At 35.3% G+C, this 18,447-nt stretch overlaps 1 protein-coding gene across 2 annotated transcripts; it reads right to left on the bottom strand.

Annotated features, from left to right (window-relative positions):
• Positions 1 to 288: 288 nt before the first annotated feature.
• Positions 289 to 6,858, bottom strand: LOC124405338 (protein zer-1 homolog). 2 transcript variants are annotated; one of them, XM_046880154.1, is made up of 10 exons: positions 6,028 to 6,858; positions 5,667 to 5,952; positions 4,962 to 5,250; positions 4,651 to 4,856; positions 4,401 to 4,572; positions 3,896 to 4,219; positions 3,590 to 3,739; positions 2,494 to 2,746; positions 1,852 to 2,359; positions 289 to 869 (listed from the first exon to the last, which is right to left on the bottom strand). In XM_046880154.1, exons 1-9 carry the CDS (start codon positions 6,488 to 6,490, stop codon positions 2,160 to 2,162), a joined length of 2,343 nt encoding a protein of 780 aa, XP_046736110.1. In that variant the 5' UTR covers positions 6,491 to 6,858; the 3' UTR covers positions 289 to 869; positions 1,852 to 2,159. The 2 variants fall into 2 exon arrangements, with proteins under 2 accessions (XP_046736110.1, XP_046736111.1); XM_046880155.1 differs by lacking the exons at positions 289 to 869; positions 1,852 to 2,359 and having other exon boundaries at positions 2,502 to 2,746; positions 3,579 to 3,739.
• Between the last annotated feature and the right edge of the window lie 11,589 nt (positions 6,859 to 18,447).

The following is an 18,447-nucleotide window of genomic DNA, read 5'->3' as shown; positions in this document are numbered from 1 at the left end:
AACGCTGCCGAGTTTTGACCAATAGACACCATCAATTTCCACGCTGGGCATCAAAACAAGCATTACAAACACAAGTACACGTGCGGCTGGTTGTACGATTTGACGAATTTAATGGTGTTACAGTGTCTTGCGTTGAATTCTTTTTTCTTAGATTAGACTTATAGATTTCTAATCTATAACTAAGTTGAGCTCGGATAAAATAGCCGTCCATATCAATTTAATGATAAGTTGATGGTTGGTAAATTTGATGTGATTTTGAGAATTAGATATGGTAGGTGAACATTCCTCTTTCACAATTTCATTTATTTCAAGGGATTCGCTATTTACATCGAAGGAAGTTCGTTATTTAAGGGCTGTATACATACACCTATATTATAGTAATAACAAGATAAATTGTATATCACCGTTTTAATAAATCTATGCATAATCATTCGTACCTAAGTCTTATACAATGTTACACCTTGCATAAAAATTTAGAGTTGCTTCATCTTCTTGGCAATTGAATTTCTGCAAACTATCTGTAGGTAAAATAATATATGGACAAACCAATGTATCGATAGTTATGATTTTCATCATTAGTGTACTGTGTTCCGCTGTAAATACCATGATCGAATAACATTTTGTACTCAAATCATGGGTTACAATAGAGATTACGTGTAAAAATAGATCAACTTTGGTAGGTATTGAGGTAAATCATGGAGTCAAATCAGAGCCAACTTTATAATGATTACTATAATACCACAGTTTCAGGCAAGCAAAACGACAAGGTGTAAGAAGTCGAAAGGGTAGAAAATAATCTATTAAAATACTTAGTATCAACAATCGAAAATATTGCTTCTATAAATTCCTTTTAGTCTCAGCTGAATTTACTAAAAAAAAAATTTTTTTGTCTATCATCTCAAAAGCTTCTCTAAGGTATGAAAAAAATTCCCTCCAAAGCGCAGCTTGATATCTCAGTTCTCCATTAAGCTCAACGAATTTCTATTTTTCCATTTAAATAACACGTAAAAAAGTTTTTTTTATGTTTTTATCCAGTAAAACTACGAAAATTTTTTTTTTTGAATTTCGCATCAATGATTCTTGTAGGAAATTTAATTTTCTACAAAAAAGCACCGTTATAGTTTCGTCGTTATTTTAACGGGTACAAAGTTATAGAGCTTTGAATACTCGCTACTGATTAAATTTTAAGGAGTTTAGTTATACAGCGACGTTTTGAAATAATTGATAATTTACTTAATTTTTATGGGTTTAAAATGATTTTTAACTTTTTGAAAACTTTTTTAGTGACTGCATGTATTTTCTTAAAAAATTGATCAAACTCTAGACTATTTTAATGATATAATAAACAGTTTATTAGAAAATTGATCAAACTCTAAACTATTTTAATGATATAATAAACAGTTTATTATATCATTATAATAGTCTAGAGTTTGATCAATTTTTTAATAAATACATGCAGTCACTAAAAAAGTTTTCAAAAAGTTAAAAATCATTTCATACCCATAAAAATTAAGTAAATTATCAATTATTTCAAAACGTTGCTGTGTAACTAAACTTCTTAAAATTTAATCAGTAGCGAGTATTCAAAGCTCTATAACTTTGTACCCGTTAAAATTACGACGAAACTATATCAGTGCGTTTTTGTAGAAAATTAAATTTCCTACAAGAATCATCGATGCGAAATTCATAAAAAAAACTTTTTTTACGTGTTATTTAAATGGAAAAATAGAAATTCGTTGAGCTTAATGGAGAATTGAGATATCAAGCTGCGCTTTGGAAGGAATTTTTTTTATACCTTGGAGAAGCTTTTGAGATGATAGTACTTGAAAAAAAAAAAAAATTTTTTTTTACCACTCTCATGTATACATGAAACATGGATAAATCTATAAAATCTCTTACAAAGTTTAAGAATTTCGAAAGAAATAAAAGGAATAGAAAACAACTCATCAGTTACGGAGAGAAATTACCATGTTCAATTATTATGCTGAAAATATGGGTCACTGCGTTACTATTGCTGAATTTCCTCCATAGAATAGAAGTCATTCGATACAAATTGAGTATACACAATATAATAATTTTAACGTCTTTCAATATTTTACATATCATCCATCATTTTTCACTGGTTGAATTAAGCAGTTGTATAAAACTATAACAGAGTACTAAAGAGCCTCGGCATTAAAATCGTCATCAGAAGACAATTTTGAAGGTTGAAATTGTTCTGGTTGGCATGCTAGTCGGCAATGCATTATCACTGAGCGAGCAAGTTCCTTGATACGAGAATCAGGCCTGATGTCTTGTAGCAAACTCTCGAGCTTTTTCAGACCACCCTCGCTTTCAACCAAGATGCAATACTTGTCAGCTGGGACGTGAAATAAAATGTAAAGGTGTCAGCATATAAAAATAAAATAGTTTCAAACCCGTTTTGATCCGAATTTTCTTGAAGTTTCATACTTCACTAATTTTATTAAATCAGAAAAACTGACATATACTTACGGTAGACCTTGGTGAGATTTGCTAGTGCCCAAATGGCCCAATGCTGGCATTCCGGCGTATGGTATATATCGAGTAACCGTAACAGTGGAAGAAATGATCTATAGTTGATGTTACGGGCCGCACACAGGTTCCAGCGGTCAATGGCTACAGACATCCGAGCTAATACAAAGTCTCTATCAGGCTTTTCAATGACCCAGGCTGCTTCTCCGTCAGATGCCATATGTGCCAAAATACCCGCAGCATTGTAAGACACCTGATATGATTTAGATTCAAAAATATAAAGAAAACCGTTACAACAACAATGAAGAGAACATATCATCAACTTTCGTATCCATGTATCTGCAAAAATTATATTGAAATACCCAGGAAGTTTTATTAAGGAGGAGACCAAGCTCATGTCTCTATCGATGATGAAATATCATACTTTTCTTAGTTTTGGTAAGTTAATGTTAACAGCACCACTGTCGTACCGTTCAAGATTTGAGAATTATGAGTACGTAGTTAGTTTATAAAAATGCACGCCAAACTTGCAGTTTATTAATCCTCTACAAAAAAAAAAACCCCATTGTTCTCAAAACTTGATAGCGAACTACAATATAGATTGTTTCGCATAATGAAGATGGGTCCCCTCTCTGATATCACCTCATGGAAATATCATTCAAAGCGTAATTTATACACCATGAAGGGTGCTGGATACCTAGAAACTATGGGACAGGTTACGTCTGCCGTCAATGCTCTGTCATTCTTTTAGCACACACTAACTAGCTCTTCTTCATTCCAGAGAATTATTTTCCATATACAAATGTTTATAATCATGGGCTTGAAATTTCAGAAGGGCCATGTATTATGCTTTGATTCACGATCTAATACTTTTTAAGAGAGACTAGATGGCTTAATTATAGATACGTAAATTTTATAAACCAATAAATGATTGACCTGAGCGTATGGGTATGTCGACGTCACTGGCGTTCTATGGATGATAACTCAATCCCACCGCTTACACTGGTATCCAGCACACTTTCTCTATGCTTTTAGAGTGAAATCAGGAACGCTGTTAATTCAAAAAAGGAATACGAAATTCATACTGGGTGGATACCTCGATGCCGTCGCTATCGGAACTCAATAAATCTGCAAAAACAGCTATGAATCTTTCTTGCATGAGCTGAGGTCGGAGATTTTCCACTTCTGCTACATTACCCAACAGTCCCATCATATTTCTTAGTAGCTCCTCTTTATTTGGATATTTCTGAAAGATTTCAGAGCAATACATTAATCTTACAGGAGCCTTCAAGAATATTTAAAATATGCAACATTTACTTCATTGTGTAATAAAGTTGTTAGAATACTTTTCTCTCTAATAGAGTTTTAATGTAAAATTTTAACTATTGACGGGGATACGTACATCAACGCATCCAAGGAAGAGCTGCATGCCTTGTGCTACCAAAAATCGTTGACAATTGATTGGAGTTTCGTCTGTCATGTTCCACATTGTAGACCAAGCAACTTCTAGAACGTCATCAAATAATCCGCCCTCAAGTCTGTATTCGATCAATCGCAACATCGTTGGCACGCAACCCAATTCTCCTAATAAACGTTTGTGCCTTCCATCAACTTGACAAGCTAACGAGTTTAGTAGATAAAGTCCAATGCGCTGTACAAAGCCTTCCTGTTCAGCATTCTGAGCAGAGTGTAGTAATACTCTTACCAGTGCTTCATAATTCCACATCTGTAGACATGTTTTAATTTAATAAGGTACTTAATCTGGAGCAAATGAACGAAGAATTATGGCTTGTAAAATCAGATCAGAATAATCATAAGAATGTACGATTTTGATCGCCATGTGTTTTCATAGATAAGGCTGTTCACTGAACGCATATAATAAGTGTTATGATTAAACTGATACATACTACATCATGTGGAATACGAAACTGGCACAAAGCTAAGCAGCCATTTCGCATCATAGTCTCTTCGTCTCGGTGGGCACTCATCCCTGCGAGTAGGGTTCCAATTATTCTGCGTTTCATTTCAACGGGCAATCCATTTTCTTCTTGTATTTTCACTATGTAAAATAACGTGGCACTGAAAAATATATTTTTTTTTTGTCATTCAGCAGTAGTTTTACAAGTTTGTTGGAAAAATGGCAATAAATATACCCACCTGCCAGATATCTGTATATGTTTTTCAGTAGGGTGTTTTTCCATAGCTTCAAGAACAGTTTGTAAGGCTTGATCCATCCGCTCACAATTTTCATACCTAAAAATATGGTACAGGTCATTCAAGACTTTCCGCAAGAGATCCCGTTTGTTGTCCATGCAAACTCTAGCGGCAACTAATATTTGCTCCTCATTGCCTTCTCCTGCTATCTGCAAATTCAATTATTTAATTATCAATTCTCATTACAGAAAAGATTTCCTGAATTGTTGCCACTTGAATAAATGTTTGATTTTATGCTTGAGGTATGATCGTACCACTCGGGCAGGAATATCATGCCTTCTGCAGGCGCCGTGCGCAGTTCCGTAGAGACCTAAGAACTGAAGAGGTGTATGGACTCTGAAGGAGAGGCCAGGAATGTCGCATAGCGTGCTGCAATATTCTATCGACTTATCTGGCCTCTCTGCGACCCCTCTTCCTGCTAGATTGGTTCCACCAATATCCAATGACACAAGCTTTGGCAAGCCGCAGACAAGGTCACCCAAGATTTTATTAGGGTTTTTAAATTCCCCGTGTTTACTGTGCGATTGAGAAATGTCCAACTCCCTTTAAAAGACATCAATATTTTTATTACATTTCTTACAGCGGTAAACATGTGAAGATTTATTCAAATTGAAGCAGAGTGGCTCAAATTTTGTTTAACTACTTTTTGTTAATTAAATGTTTCATGAATAGAAATTAACGTTTGGAATAATAAAATTTACTAAAAACGGATTCTAAAATAGATTTCAGATTAGATTCGTTACAAGTTGTGTTACAAAAATCATTTTCTCGTGCATCCTAGTAAACAAAAATGAATTGCTCAATGAGTTTTTCACAGATTTTGGACATTACTACATTAATGATAATTCATTCCAATGGTAAATTAGTTTTTTTATTACATGATTCAGTGAAAATCTTAGAAGAGTGGGGTCGATCAATTCATTTTGTTCTACTGGAATTTTGTGACTGCGTTAAACTACCTTAAATTTTTCAAATAGCTAATATTTGTGACGAATGCTTCAGGATGCGAGTTCATTTTGACATTGTAGAGCGAAAGGGAAACCAAGTTTGGTACCAAATTAGGATAGAAAACATGTCCTATGTGGGAAGCATTCGATAAATCCAAATGCGTCAAGTTGGTTAATCCTGCCAATAGAAGTTCGTATTTGTAGGCAGCTATGTCGGCATTCCAGAGAGCCAGTCTCTTCAAGTTCGGAGCGTGAAAGACATACCCTCGCTTGCGATAATTGAGCCCAGAATCATTTTCTGAAATAATAAGAAACATATGTTACTGCAATCATTAAAGAACGAGACCAACGCTTCTGTCTGTTGAATTATTACCAGATTTGAGCTGAGAAGGAACGATTATAGAATCTCCACGAAAAGCCAAGCTTGTTAAATTGTCCGAATTAGCATTAATGTGCTCTATAGAAAGCTCGGTAAGGTTTTTACATTCGCTTAATTCCAGTTCTGTTAGCTTGTGTTTGGTTATCGTCAAGACAGATTCGTCCGACAGGCTGCAGTTCACAATCTTGACTCGCTTGAGCCTAGTCGCCGTGTCCCTAAATATTGATAAAAAGTAATCGTCAATATCTCCGGTCCCGTTTCTGTGGGCGAATTCAATGATCTTGTCGCAAATCTCGCTGGGAAGTGAGATGCCCTTCCTAAGGGTTCGGTAGCCACGTTCATCCTTGGACGAAATGATGTCCAAGTTGTTGCAAATCAATCTGAAACATAGATCCGCGAGGGACTCTGGGCCGATGTACTGTTTTCGATTGAATAAGGCATCGGGATACGCCATCATATACGCAGTTGCGTGATGATAATATGCGAAGATCACGTGAAGACGGTCATATGAAGTGTGGCGAATCCGTTATATCCGTACGAAATTACGCAATTTTCAACTGTCAGATGTGTCAGAATCGTCAGCTGGTAGCAGTTTAAACATCTTTTCACAATAGTATCTCCAATCCGTCGCCACTGAACACGATTTAAATCAAACCTCTGTCACTTTCGATATTTATTTTACACCAGTCCATCGTGAGTCCAAGGGCATTTCCCTTCACCGAACTTGTTATCACTTTAATGCTAGAATATTCTGTATATCTGGCTATTTTCGATAAATCTCAATACACAGCTCATGATGACTGATGACAACGATGTTAGATGTCACACTCTTGACTAACGTAGTCATTCCCGTATTACCCGCACAGTCACAACGGTCACAACACATAATCAATCGGTAACTTACCGGCTCGTTCTTTGAACTCGCCGAATAATGGCTGGAAATTCCTTATCGGTTATCTATTCAATATTGTAATGGTTTTGAAAAATAATACCTCTAAATTTATTTAACCAAATTTTACTTCCCTAAATTCACAATTAGTAAAAATATTAGAAAATTCAGAGACATCCAAGAATGGCTTTTTCCATATTCTTTCAATCAAAACCAGGAAAGTGATATCAAGTTCGCATTAAAATCGATGATTCGAGATTTTAATTTATTTATACATCGAATTTCTTTTCGCGGAATTACTTTGACGGACTACATGTTGAAAAATAACTGCCATTGGCAATAATGAGGAATGAATTATACATTTTACATTTATCAAATGATACCAAATGTCTTTAGCCGAATCCCCGCAGACAATAATTTCCGAGGCCTTTCTAATTTCCTTAGTCTCAAATTTGAATTCAAAATTAGCGAACGTTGACCTACGATGGAGTTCAACTCTTAATATAATGCGAATGTTTTATTACGGTGGAATTTTTTTTTGTGCTACAATATAAGATGTATTTATGTAATATAAATCCTGAAATGTTTGATCTATTATAATCGAAATTTGAAATATCATATTTCGTAGAGGTAATTCATTTTTTTTAATTGAATTTCGACATGCCACGGCATGCCCTTGATAGAGGCACCGTTTTTCGCTACCAACTTTTGAGAAGTGATAAGTCCGTTGACTGACGAGTCCAATTGAACTGTTATTGAAAACTGGTTCTAGCTGTTTTGCGACAAAATTAGTACACACTTCGTCACCAGTTGCGTTACCCTTCGACATGCTTATTTACCGACGAACCCGCGATTCGGGTTTCCCCGCAGGCGAAGGACTCTTGCTTAAAAAGTGTCGCCATCTTTTAGTGAAATTCAAAAGCTATATATAGCGCGCTGCCAGCTATAGAATAGTACGAAAGGAATCTTCAAGTGACACAGAATTAGAACGATAATGTTAGAAAACTACATCTATTTCAAGTAAAAAATATTCAGTACATCATCGGTTTTGAAAAATCTCAAGGACGAAATATTTGCCAAATTTTCCGTGCGCAGTATTGAATTCGACGAAACTTTATCGATGGAGATTTTCCGGGAGAAGGCAATTTCGAGAAACAATAGCTATAACGGAACTACTGAAAGATTTTTGAAAAAGTTCAACCATTGAAAGGACAATAGGCGGAAAATGCTTTTGTCGAAAGCACGTTACCCGATATTGATATTGCAGTAATAAACGAAATTTTTTCACGCGAAAAAGCGAAGCCAGCTTAGGCTGCTTCCTTCAATTACAGAATTTTGAGTAATTCTTTTTCAGCTACGATCGAATGGACTTAACGAGATATCGTATTTCCAATATAATAAGTATAAAAGTAACGCGGCCACGCTGCAACTTGAGCCGACAGATTATTCATGCTTGATTAAAGCACTGCTCTATGACGCTTTACTTGTATAAAGAGCGATGTGGTGCGATTTTTCAAACGATGTAGCTGTTATGAAAGAAAATGCTAAAACTTGAGAATCCCTGCGATAAAAAGTAAAGCGGATTTTTATGCTTCAGAAGTTACCGCAGTGATAAGAGTGTATCGGCTCATGGCTTAAAGTATTCACAAAGCCATGAAAACTTTACGTGGCAATAAAACGTTGAGGGCCTATAGTGAGTCGAAAATCAACTTTTTTTCGTTAATTTGAGAACGAGATTATTATATCTTCACGAGATACGATGCTTTTTCGAACAATTTGAGGCAAAAAAATGATAGAATTACAAGTAATCGTTGCGAAATTGTTTTTTTTTTAATTTCAAATCACTTTAAAGTAGTTAAAAAATTTAAAATATTCTTTCGATTTCATCCTACGCTGGTTTATTATCCTGAGAAAACCATTTATTTACCCAATTCACTGGAACGGATTTTTCTGTCAATGTTAAACTTACTATTACTGTTTTTTTTTAAAAATCAATATTAGTGCGATACTAAAAAATTGAAAGTCGAACCGAACAATTATATTTTTAACAATGAGGTGAAAAATGTACAACTTCTCGTATTTTCGTTTCTCGGAGTAATTTTCTGAAAAATCATGACGCGTGATCCGCAGTATGTCAATTTTAATTCCATACTCGATGTACTTAATATCGAATTTCTTGTTGAAACGTCTCTTGAACAACTTTTTATACATACATTATTCAGTACACGGTCCTTGCTCTAGTTTCGATGGTACAACTGAACCGTCGCGAGTGAATAATTAAGCCAATAGTAAATATCATCTCGGAAAACCTAAACCAAACGTCCCTAATCGCACCTGATAAGAGCTCGGCAAGCAACACGAAAAACAACTCTAACGCAAGCGAATGTCAAAGCAAGGTATTGCGAAATTCTAACGTGGTTAACGAGAGTCTATCGACCGGAAACACGTGCAGTATTCATCGGTAGTCGGCCAAGCTTACTTCCAGCTCTCTCGCTTCTCTTCGAATACATGTGTGGTGGAGCCCTTAGATTCCGGAATCACTTGATTGAATTCCAGGCGACACCTTCACCTATATCAACGGATATTAATTTTCTTCTCCTGCGTGTATCGCGTTGATTTATTATACCTATATGTCAATGAATTCAAAATCGAGTGTCTGCAGTAAAACGATACGAGCGGAGCGAAGTTTATTATACGTGACCGTGAGTTGGATGAAATTTTTACGATTTTGTTTTTATCCTTTTACAGAATCCTTACCGAATCCCCTGTTTGTCACAACTCTACGGTGATATCATTCCCTCAATCTCTCGCATATAAGGATGGTCGATACTCTCCGAGGTGAAATCCGAATAACAGATTCAGCTTACGGGAGTTTGCCAAGCAGAACATATATACACGTGGGTAGGTATAATCCGTACAAAGGATAAAGAGGTCGATAAATATGACCTAAAATTGATGAGTGGGTATGTGATTACGTACGTACGTACGTTACAGGTATAGAATGTATAGAAAGTAGAAGCAATCCAAGTAGTGACGTATTATCGTCTAACCGCAGCGTTGAAAAATATTAGCCCAGCAATGTACAGCAGAGTTCGTTTTCATATTGTACGTGAATTTATCATGTGGAATTACGTAAACGTACCGATTGAACACGACGATAAAAAACGGAAACGGAAGTTACTCAGAATATAGCCGCAGCAACGATAACCCTGTACGTGCGGTTAGATATGCATATAAATATATACACGAATATACAGTTTATATTTTCTTATATCATTTTGGCGACGGTACAACATCACGGCAGGAATGTATGTACATGTAGCCTATTATACCTATACCTATAACATGTATACTTATAACTTAGATATCCTAACAACGCCCGAGTGAACACGTGTACACAAACCTTGGTTTACATCGATTATCGGCAATGCGGGAATCGTCTGGCAATTACTGCACCGCTAATATTACAGACATTACATGCAGGGGGTTGTTTTATACCGTTATACGTATACAGGTCTGCACCAATCGGTGATAAATGCCGATGATTGAAGGTGTACTAATTCGCGTTTGAAATGAAGGAAAAAGCTGAGTTTCAATTTTCGGCAATATACAAATGTGTAGTGAAATATACTTTCATCGCATCAAAGCTATGAGTTTATCGAACGCGTGTAATATGACCGTCGTTACGTGCAAATAATTCGTCAGATATACGATTAGCACTAATTGATTATTTAAATAATTAACGATACGTCAGTACATTCGTCCTTCGACCAAATTATTATTAATACCTATATTCAATCGTTTTTCATATACTTTGAATACTTTGTTATGCTTAAATGCAGTACAATATCGAACACATACGCAGTACATGTATAACACCATGTTCTCATTAATTCTCAATTTACTATACGCGGGCTTGAGACTACACCACACCAGAAAATTTCGACTTTGATAAATCGGGATAAACTTGTGCAAAGGTATTCTGTTGACTAATATAATGATGGAACACGCTTGCTCATTGCCCGCAGGTTAACTTTTATAGGAGGATGAATTTTATCGTTGAACCGTCAATCAACGAATGACTTATACATATAATGACAATACAATACACAAATATATCTGTATAATAGAGTATCTATGTCCGAATCATAAGACGTAGGTACGTGATGAGTGTTCGTGTAAATTATAAATTATTATTCAATAAAATACACGCAAATTAAAACATTGTTTTTTTTTTTTCAAGATTCTATAACTCATTGTATTTTTTATTTAAAATCTTTTCACACCCAGGGAAAGTACTTAGTATTAATATTAAGGGTTATAACTTTCAGAGAATTTTTTTTTTTTTCGACATATCCAACAAAATTTTAGGTCAGGACTGATCAAAAAATATAGCCAAAAAAAAACCACCCTAATATATATTTATAAATATGATTTGTTTGTTTCTGTACATTTTAACTAAAACTTGTTGTTACAGCAATTTATTTTTATCTGTCATATGTATATATATATTTTGTTGGTCTACAGAATGTATTTGAATCAAGTAAACATTTTGTCAGACCAATATATCTTGAATTAAGACAAATAAATATTTACTCCACCGCCTGTGACCACTTATTCTCTGCAATTATTGTGTATTAATATTATTCTTATAAGTGTAGATATGTAACGTTGAGAAAATTGAACAAACAAAATTGTTGCCGTGTAAACACGCGACGATGTATCTTAAACTTGAGATATATATATTATATATACATTGTACATAGACTGTATCAAAAAAATTGACTATTTTTTTTTTTTTAATGGTATACTGAAAGTATTGTTCAAGGTGACGAAAAAGAAATACCATAAAAATTTCAGATTTTAATATTGATATTTAGAGGTGCCTCATCGCGATTTTCTACTTTCCATAAGAATAACATGGCAAAAATGGTTCTTGCTCCTTGCGATTTTTATAACTAGATAACGACGCGTCGTACAGAACATTCATAAACATGTTTTTGTCGGAAATTGAACGTTCTACAAAAAAGGTCTGTTGTCATTTCACGATAAGTCTACTCCTTCAAAAGTTATTTGAGGTCAAACATCAGCAAAGGACCTCAAATAACTTTTGAAGGAGTAGGTTTATCGTAAAATGACAAGAGGCCTTTTTTGTAGAACGTTCAATTTCCTACAAAAACATGTTTATGAATTTTCTGTACGACGCGTCGTTATTTAGTTATAAAAATCGCAAGGAGCAAGAACCATTTTTGCCATGTTATTCTTATGGAAAGTAGAAAATCGCGATGAGGCACCTCTAAATATCAATATTAAAATCTGAAATTTTTATGGTATTTCTTTTTCGTCACCTTGAACAATATTTTCAGTATACCATTAAAAAAAAAAAAATAGTCAATTTTTTTGATACAGTCTATAATGTACATATCTGTATTTACTGATACCCGTGCAGAGAAGCGCATTGCATAGCTCACAATCAGGGTCTCCCTATACATATAAATATATGCAATAAGCAACTGCGGTGTTTTTATCCTTGGAAAGTTGTAAACCGATGGTCGAGATAATCCTCGTTGCAGCTAGGTAAAATCTAACTCGTGTAGTCGCACTGCTGCACAATTAATTAATCCGTTTACTTGTGGCATCTGCGCCAGTTATAATCTTGATTTCGTTAAATTATAATTGCGTCATGATTCCGTATCTGTGAAAAATCTAACTTGACGTGAATATATGGTTATCTCGTTTTGTACGTCAAAATTTCTTTTTTTAATTGACAGCTTCGAAAATCGTTTTCGGCAACGAACTCGAGTTTCGGGACGTCACGCAAGTTTGTTTACACCGCTTTCTACAATTTTCAAATGAATTTAGTAGACGGAAGATTTTCGCCGAATGTAGAAAAACGGACAGAGCACTGCATATAAGCGTAGATACCAACGTGTAGAATTAAGGTAAGAAGAAAAAAAAAGGATAACACCTTATCAAGCCTAGCGTCAGATCTCGTCGCCGCAATTCGTAAAGTAATTTTAATAGATTTGAAAATGCGATAATCAAACAACACACACTTCGTATCCATTACACACCTTTCCCAATCGTTATCATGCCTCACGCTTCGTTCTCCGCTCGATGATTACATGCCTAGTCTGCACGTAGGTAACAATACCTAGCTGTACGAACAATATAATTGACTGATAACACTCTCGCCTCCATATAACTCGGTATATGACTATATTTGATACCGTAATGTACGTGTAACACCGACCTCAATACGTAAAACAATGTTTACTCGGCGTGTAACACTTGGGATTTGGTAGGGAGTCGTCTAGGTGCCTACAGAAATTCATGGGAATAAAAAGAAATTACTGTATAATTGAACAAATATTATAAATTCATGCACCGATAGATTACATGTGCTGCCCACGCGTGTTTCTGGTTATACAATGCAAATTTTGGCATATTATACGATGTATGTACAAACACGTGTGCATCGCGTGTTTCCGAGGCATTAACCTTCGTCACTTGAGGACTTAACAATAAGTTGTAAACCCTGTTGTATGAATATTGTATACCACAACAGGTCTCGTTATCGCGTTTAACTGCTTGACGCCGAAACTCTCAGGCATTGATCGATCAACCGCACGATCGACGGCTGGTGGCTTAATTTAATTAGTTTCAAATCGAACCACACATGTCGGACAGCTGCAATGTGTATCATTGCTCTTATAGGCACGTACTGCATGTAATGTGGAGAGATTAGTTTAGTAGAGGAAACAGAGAGCATTTCATACCCGTGAATGTAACGAAAATGGGAGAGAAAAAAACTTATGCAATAATTATAATTATAGGTATGTACCAGTGAAAATTTTCGTTCCGCGTAAATTTCTGCAACAGAAATAGAAAATTTCTACTAAAAAAATCGTTCAGCGGGAATATAATAGCGTATTGTTATGCAGGGAAGAGTATATAGCTGTGCTGAAGCTGTATTTACACATAATGTAAAACCAAATCGTCACTTCGAGCAAATTACGTCGTTAGCAAGTTGTATGGGTGTAATTATTACACCGTATATGCCCTTTGAATTTCAATGCGATTGTAAAAATGAGAGTGTACAATGAGGATAAGCGATTTGTCAAAGTGCAGAGATGACTCGTGCGAAATGCAGAAAGCGTACAATAACAAATGCAGCCATTACATATAATTATCAGTTTCTGGAAAGCTCGATTGTATCCACAAACACACGTATAGTTATGTGTAATAAAATTGTTCACTTGTAGCAATTGATGTTTGCTTTTGAAGTCGTGTTAATTTATAGCAGCATTGTAGCCCAGGCAGGGTGTGGAAAAAGCGACTCACTTTTCGTTATCATTATCAATTTAAGCTCCGTAAAAGCCGTGTAGGTATCTCTTAATGCGTATAAGTTTCACAGGGCGAGGCGTGAACGCGGAATTCTGCGTCGGCATAATTTCAATGGAAACCCAAAGTAATGATCGCGCCTAAACATCAGGCGACGTGCTTTATCTTACTTAGGCTTACAGACAGCGATGAGTGATTATGGCAGTCTCCTAGCATCGATTAATTTATAATTTTACAATTAGTAGTGTAGATCGGCCCGATTCCGATATACCTTACGCTGGAATTAATCAGAGAGACTGTGACTGAAAGGAAACGCGATCAATTATTGTAATACGATTAATAATCAACGACGTTTATATACGAAAAAAGCCACTTTCCAGTTTCTATCTTGAAAAAAAGTGTGAAACGTCGTCTTGTAAAAAAAAAAAAAAAAGAAGATATATATATTTTTTCTCAAATACCGAACGATTGCGCCAGTATTTTAACATATCGTGTGACTGTTGGCCAAAAGATGTACTTATATCAGCGTGATAACATAGAAAATCGGGTGAAAGTCGAAGGCTCGTATTATCCGCGTTTCTGACCTTATTGTTAGACAAATATAAATAAGAAATGGTTGGTAGGCTCGCTTATTTTTAAACAAAAGGAAAACACCGAAAAATGACTCATACAAGCTTCTGTTACATTGAAATGCGAAAATGAAAAAAAAAAAAAAAAAAAAAAAAACTTGTTCAACCTGTATAATACGAGTAGTTTTTTTAATCGCTGAAGATAAAAGCTTCTCGGTATCTAATCTAGCAGCTCGTTCAACTTAGAGATTGGAACCCACGATATCGTGTAATTTTTTTTACTTCTTATCACGATGAGATATACCGTAGACCCGAAGCAACCGAGATAAGTTTCAGCGGAACAGCGCAAAACGCGGTATCGCCAGCTATTTAAATTCGAGATGACAAACCACGGCGCGCTGAAATTTAAACGAAATTGAGTATTTCACTCAATCGTCAGAATGGTTTCATGCTGCTGCTGATGATAACGATGATGATGATGATGACGATACCTTGTCAGCGATTATTAATCTTCACGAGCAGGCGTAACGCAGTCATTATACGTATAAAAATACGATAAAGTTCGTCACACCCAAAATGTCAGAGGTCTAAATTCCAAGCGTCACTTCAGGCGTGTCGTGAATAGTGTGTGAATAGAACAGTGAATAGATATCATGTACACGATATGATCGTTCGATGAGCCTTTTACCGAAAAATTTTACTCCCTAGCTAATCGTAGTTACATTGCGTTGTATATTATACGTATCGAATACCAGATTTTACAGCCACATTTAAAAGAACGCCTTAAAGTGAGGCTATTTTAAGCCACTCGACGCCTACAACATGGCTAACCATGTTTTCAGTATCACATTCATCAACGTGCAAAACACTTTGTTTTATTCAACATATAATATGAGAGGATGTTTACGGTATGCGTATTTTCAAGTTGAACGCATATCACGTATAAATATGAAGCGAAGAAACCACGAAGGAATTCCGTTCGATGGATATACATACCTTAATGTTATATATTATTATTCACTTTTACAAGTATACAATTAGCATACGATTTGAACCGGTTCGCCGCGCAGAATGCCGACAAGAATAGTCACCATCCGCCTTTTTTTTTTTTAGGAGATGATGTGTTGTGGTTTCGATTATGCCCCTGTAATCCAGAGACCGATCTGCGAATGGGATATTTTTTCCGCCTATCTTACGCTGATTATAAGTGACCTTCTCTAGATAGTTTCTAAGGTTAAAAACTTGTCTTTCTATTTGTTGACCAATTTTTTTTTTTTTTTATACAGTTTCTTTTCTTTATTGGATATTTAACATTACGTTAAAAAAATCCGGATCAATTCGATATCCGTCTTCTGTAATATATTTCTAACATGTTGTTACACTTAAATTGTCACAATAACACAGACGTATGTATTGATATACCGGCATTCTGCAACAATTTCAATTATGAGAATATTTGGCAATATGAAATTCGGTACCTACACATAAATCATACATGTTATCTCTAACAACATGTGATTGACAAGTTGATGATAATTATTGATCAATCAATTAATATTCGTGCAACATTCCGATGATTTATATCGCAATGAGTGTATAAAGACTGATGAAATCCTCGCGCGCAGATGCGGACTCTCGTATCGTGCCAAATGGCAGTCTAATTGTAAGCAAAAATCACGGCCAACCGTCAGTATCAGTGATACGAAGATTAGAATCGAATGCATTCAAAAAATAATGCTCCCCCCCCCCCTCCCTTCTCCACCGCCGTTATTAGCCGAAAAAAGATCGAACATAGAAACGTTGCAATTTTGCATAAATTGCAATTAAAAAATTGGACGTATAGCTGGGGAAAGGAAGTATGTAGTGCAAATAAAGTGATTATAGGAATCACCAGTTAGTCATTTTCTGCCCTAAGGCGCATCACGTGTATAATTATACATATATGTGTAAAAATATAAGCGAGAAGTTATGTGTCATGACATGGGTGTGTGTTCCCGATGTGAATAACACGTTTCCGTTGTTCTAAGAAAGATAAGGTATTTACGATAAAATCTATACGTATATGTCGGAAAAGAATAAAGAGGAACTTTGAATGAATCCGCCATATCGAGCGTCAAGCGTTATTCAGCATGCTATGAATATAGCTTTGCTACAGAACCTTAGCAACAAACAAATTGTTTGTTTATTTAACGCTTGGATGAAATCAGCAGTCTCGGTCAAGCAAACGAATTGACCAGTCGTGTTGGGATCATCACGCTTTCGCAATGAATAAACCTCGACGTGCTGTAAATCCTGCTAATCCTTCATCCTCTCCTCCATTTCGTGGCCTCCCCCCGACATATATAATACTTATATGCGTAATAGTCATCATTGACAAAAACCTATCTTCGAAAAACGAGGGATAATAGAGAAGAAGAAACGAAACATTCGCAATACATATATATATATATATAGATAGGAGTAAAGAAGTTGTGACTAAATTACTGCTCGAATAGTAGGTATATATTACGTATATATTATAGAAAATGTAATAATAAACGCGGAGCGGTGAACAACTTCTTTTATCATACCTAAGTATACGATATTATTAAAGTTATTAGAGATTTTATCATAAATTTTATTATGTTATATTATATATTATAGGTATTATACGCGCGGGGTATCCCATCTTGTTCATTAGGATATAATAATAATAATAATAACAATAGTAATAATGATGATAATATTACCTCAAAATACGATTGGCCTTTGAATATTTTAGATTTAGAAACTTTCGTTTATCGAAAGCTCGTTGTACTCGTCGGGAGGTGCAGCTCTTGAAATTCAAAGTCTTCATATATATAATCACAATCCAAGGTTTGTTTTTTAATCCTTTTGTAAAGAACTTTCCTGGAATGTGACATTTTTATACTTTTGTCATACCGAGGATCCGGATGTTTGGCCAGTTTCACGAATTGCTTCCTTGAAATTTTTTCCAGCGAAATATAGTACATAAAGATCCGGATTTCTCCCACGTATGAGGATAATCTTATAACAAGAACATCGTAGACACGTAAAACTCTCGGAATTTACGCGATCATTTCCACAGGAAAAAAATTTGAAGAAATTCTTAAAGTTTTTCTTATCATACTGATCATTCGACAAGCATTCGACACACATATGTTTCCCGTCAGTAAAAACATTCATGTAAACGCGCTAAATTCAGTTTAAATTCGCAAGCATCGCAGCTGCACATCATAATGGTCAAGAAATCCTTACACTATAATACAGCATTTACATACAATGCATTTAAGCAGTACACAGCGCTGCCGTATATTGGCCACCGCTAGTTAGAAAAAATTTATAATACATTTATTGCACGCTGCAGCGAATTATTTCACGGCGTGGATAATTATTTTCCCTTACTGCATGATTTCGAAAAAGTTAATATTAAAGAAAGCGAATTCCCGAGACGAAATAATGTAATTACAATGAGGAAAAAAAAAAAAAAAAAAAGGAGAAATCAAATATTAAATTGGAAAACAAAGGAAGCAGAGTAAAAACAATGAGGCAATATTTATGATAGTTATTTTCGAATATTGTATAGTTTAATAATTTTCATACGCGCGCGAT

The sequence above is a fragment of the Diprion similis genome, chromosome 4, assembly GCF_021155765.1.
Source record: "Diprion similis isolate iyDipSimi1 chromosome 4, iyDipSimi1.1, whole genome shotgun sequence".
Lineage (NCBI taxonomy): Eukaryota > Metazoa > Arthropoda > Insecta > Hymenoptera > Diprionidae > Diprion > Diprion similis.
Note: the sequence above shows the minus strand (reverse complement) of the source record. Positions and strands in the feature narration are given on the sequence as shown.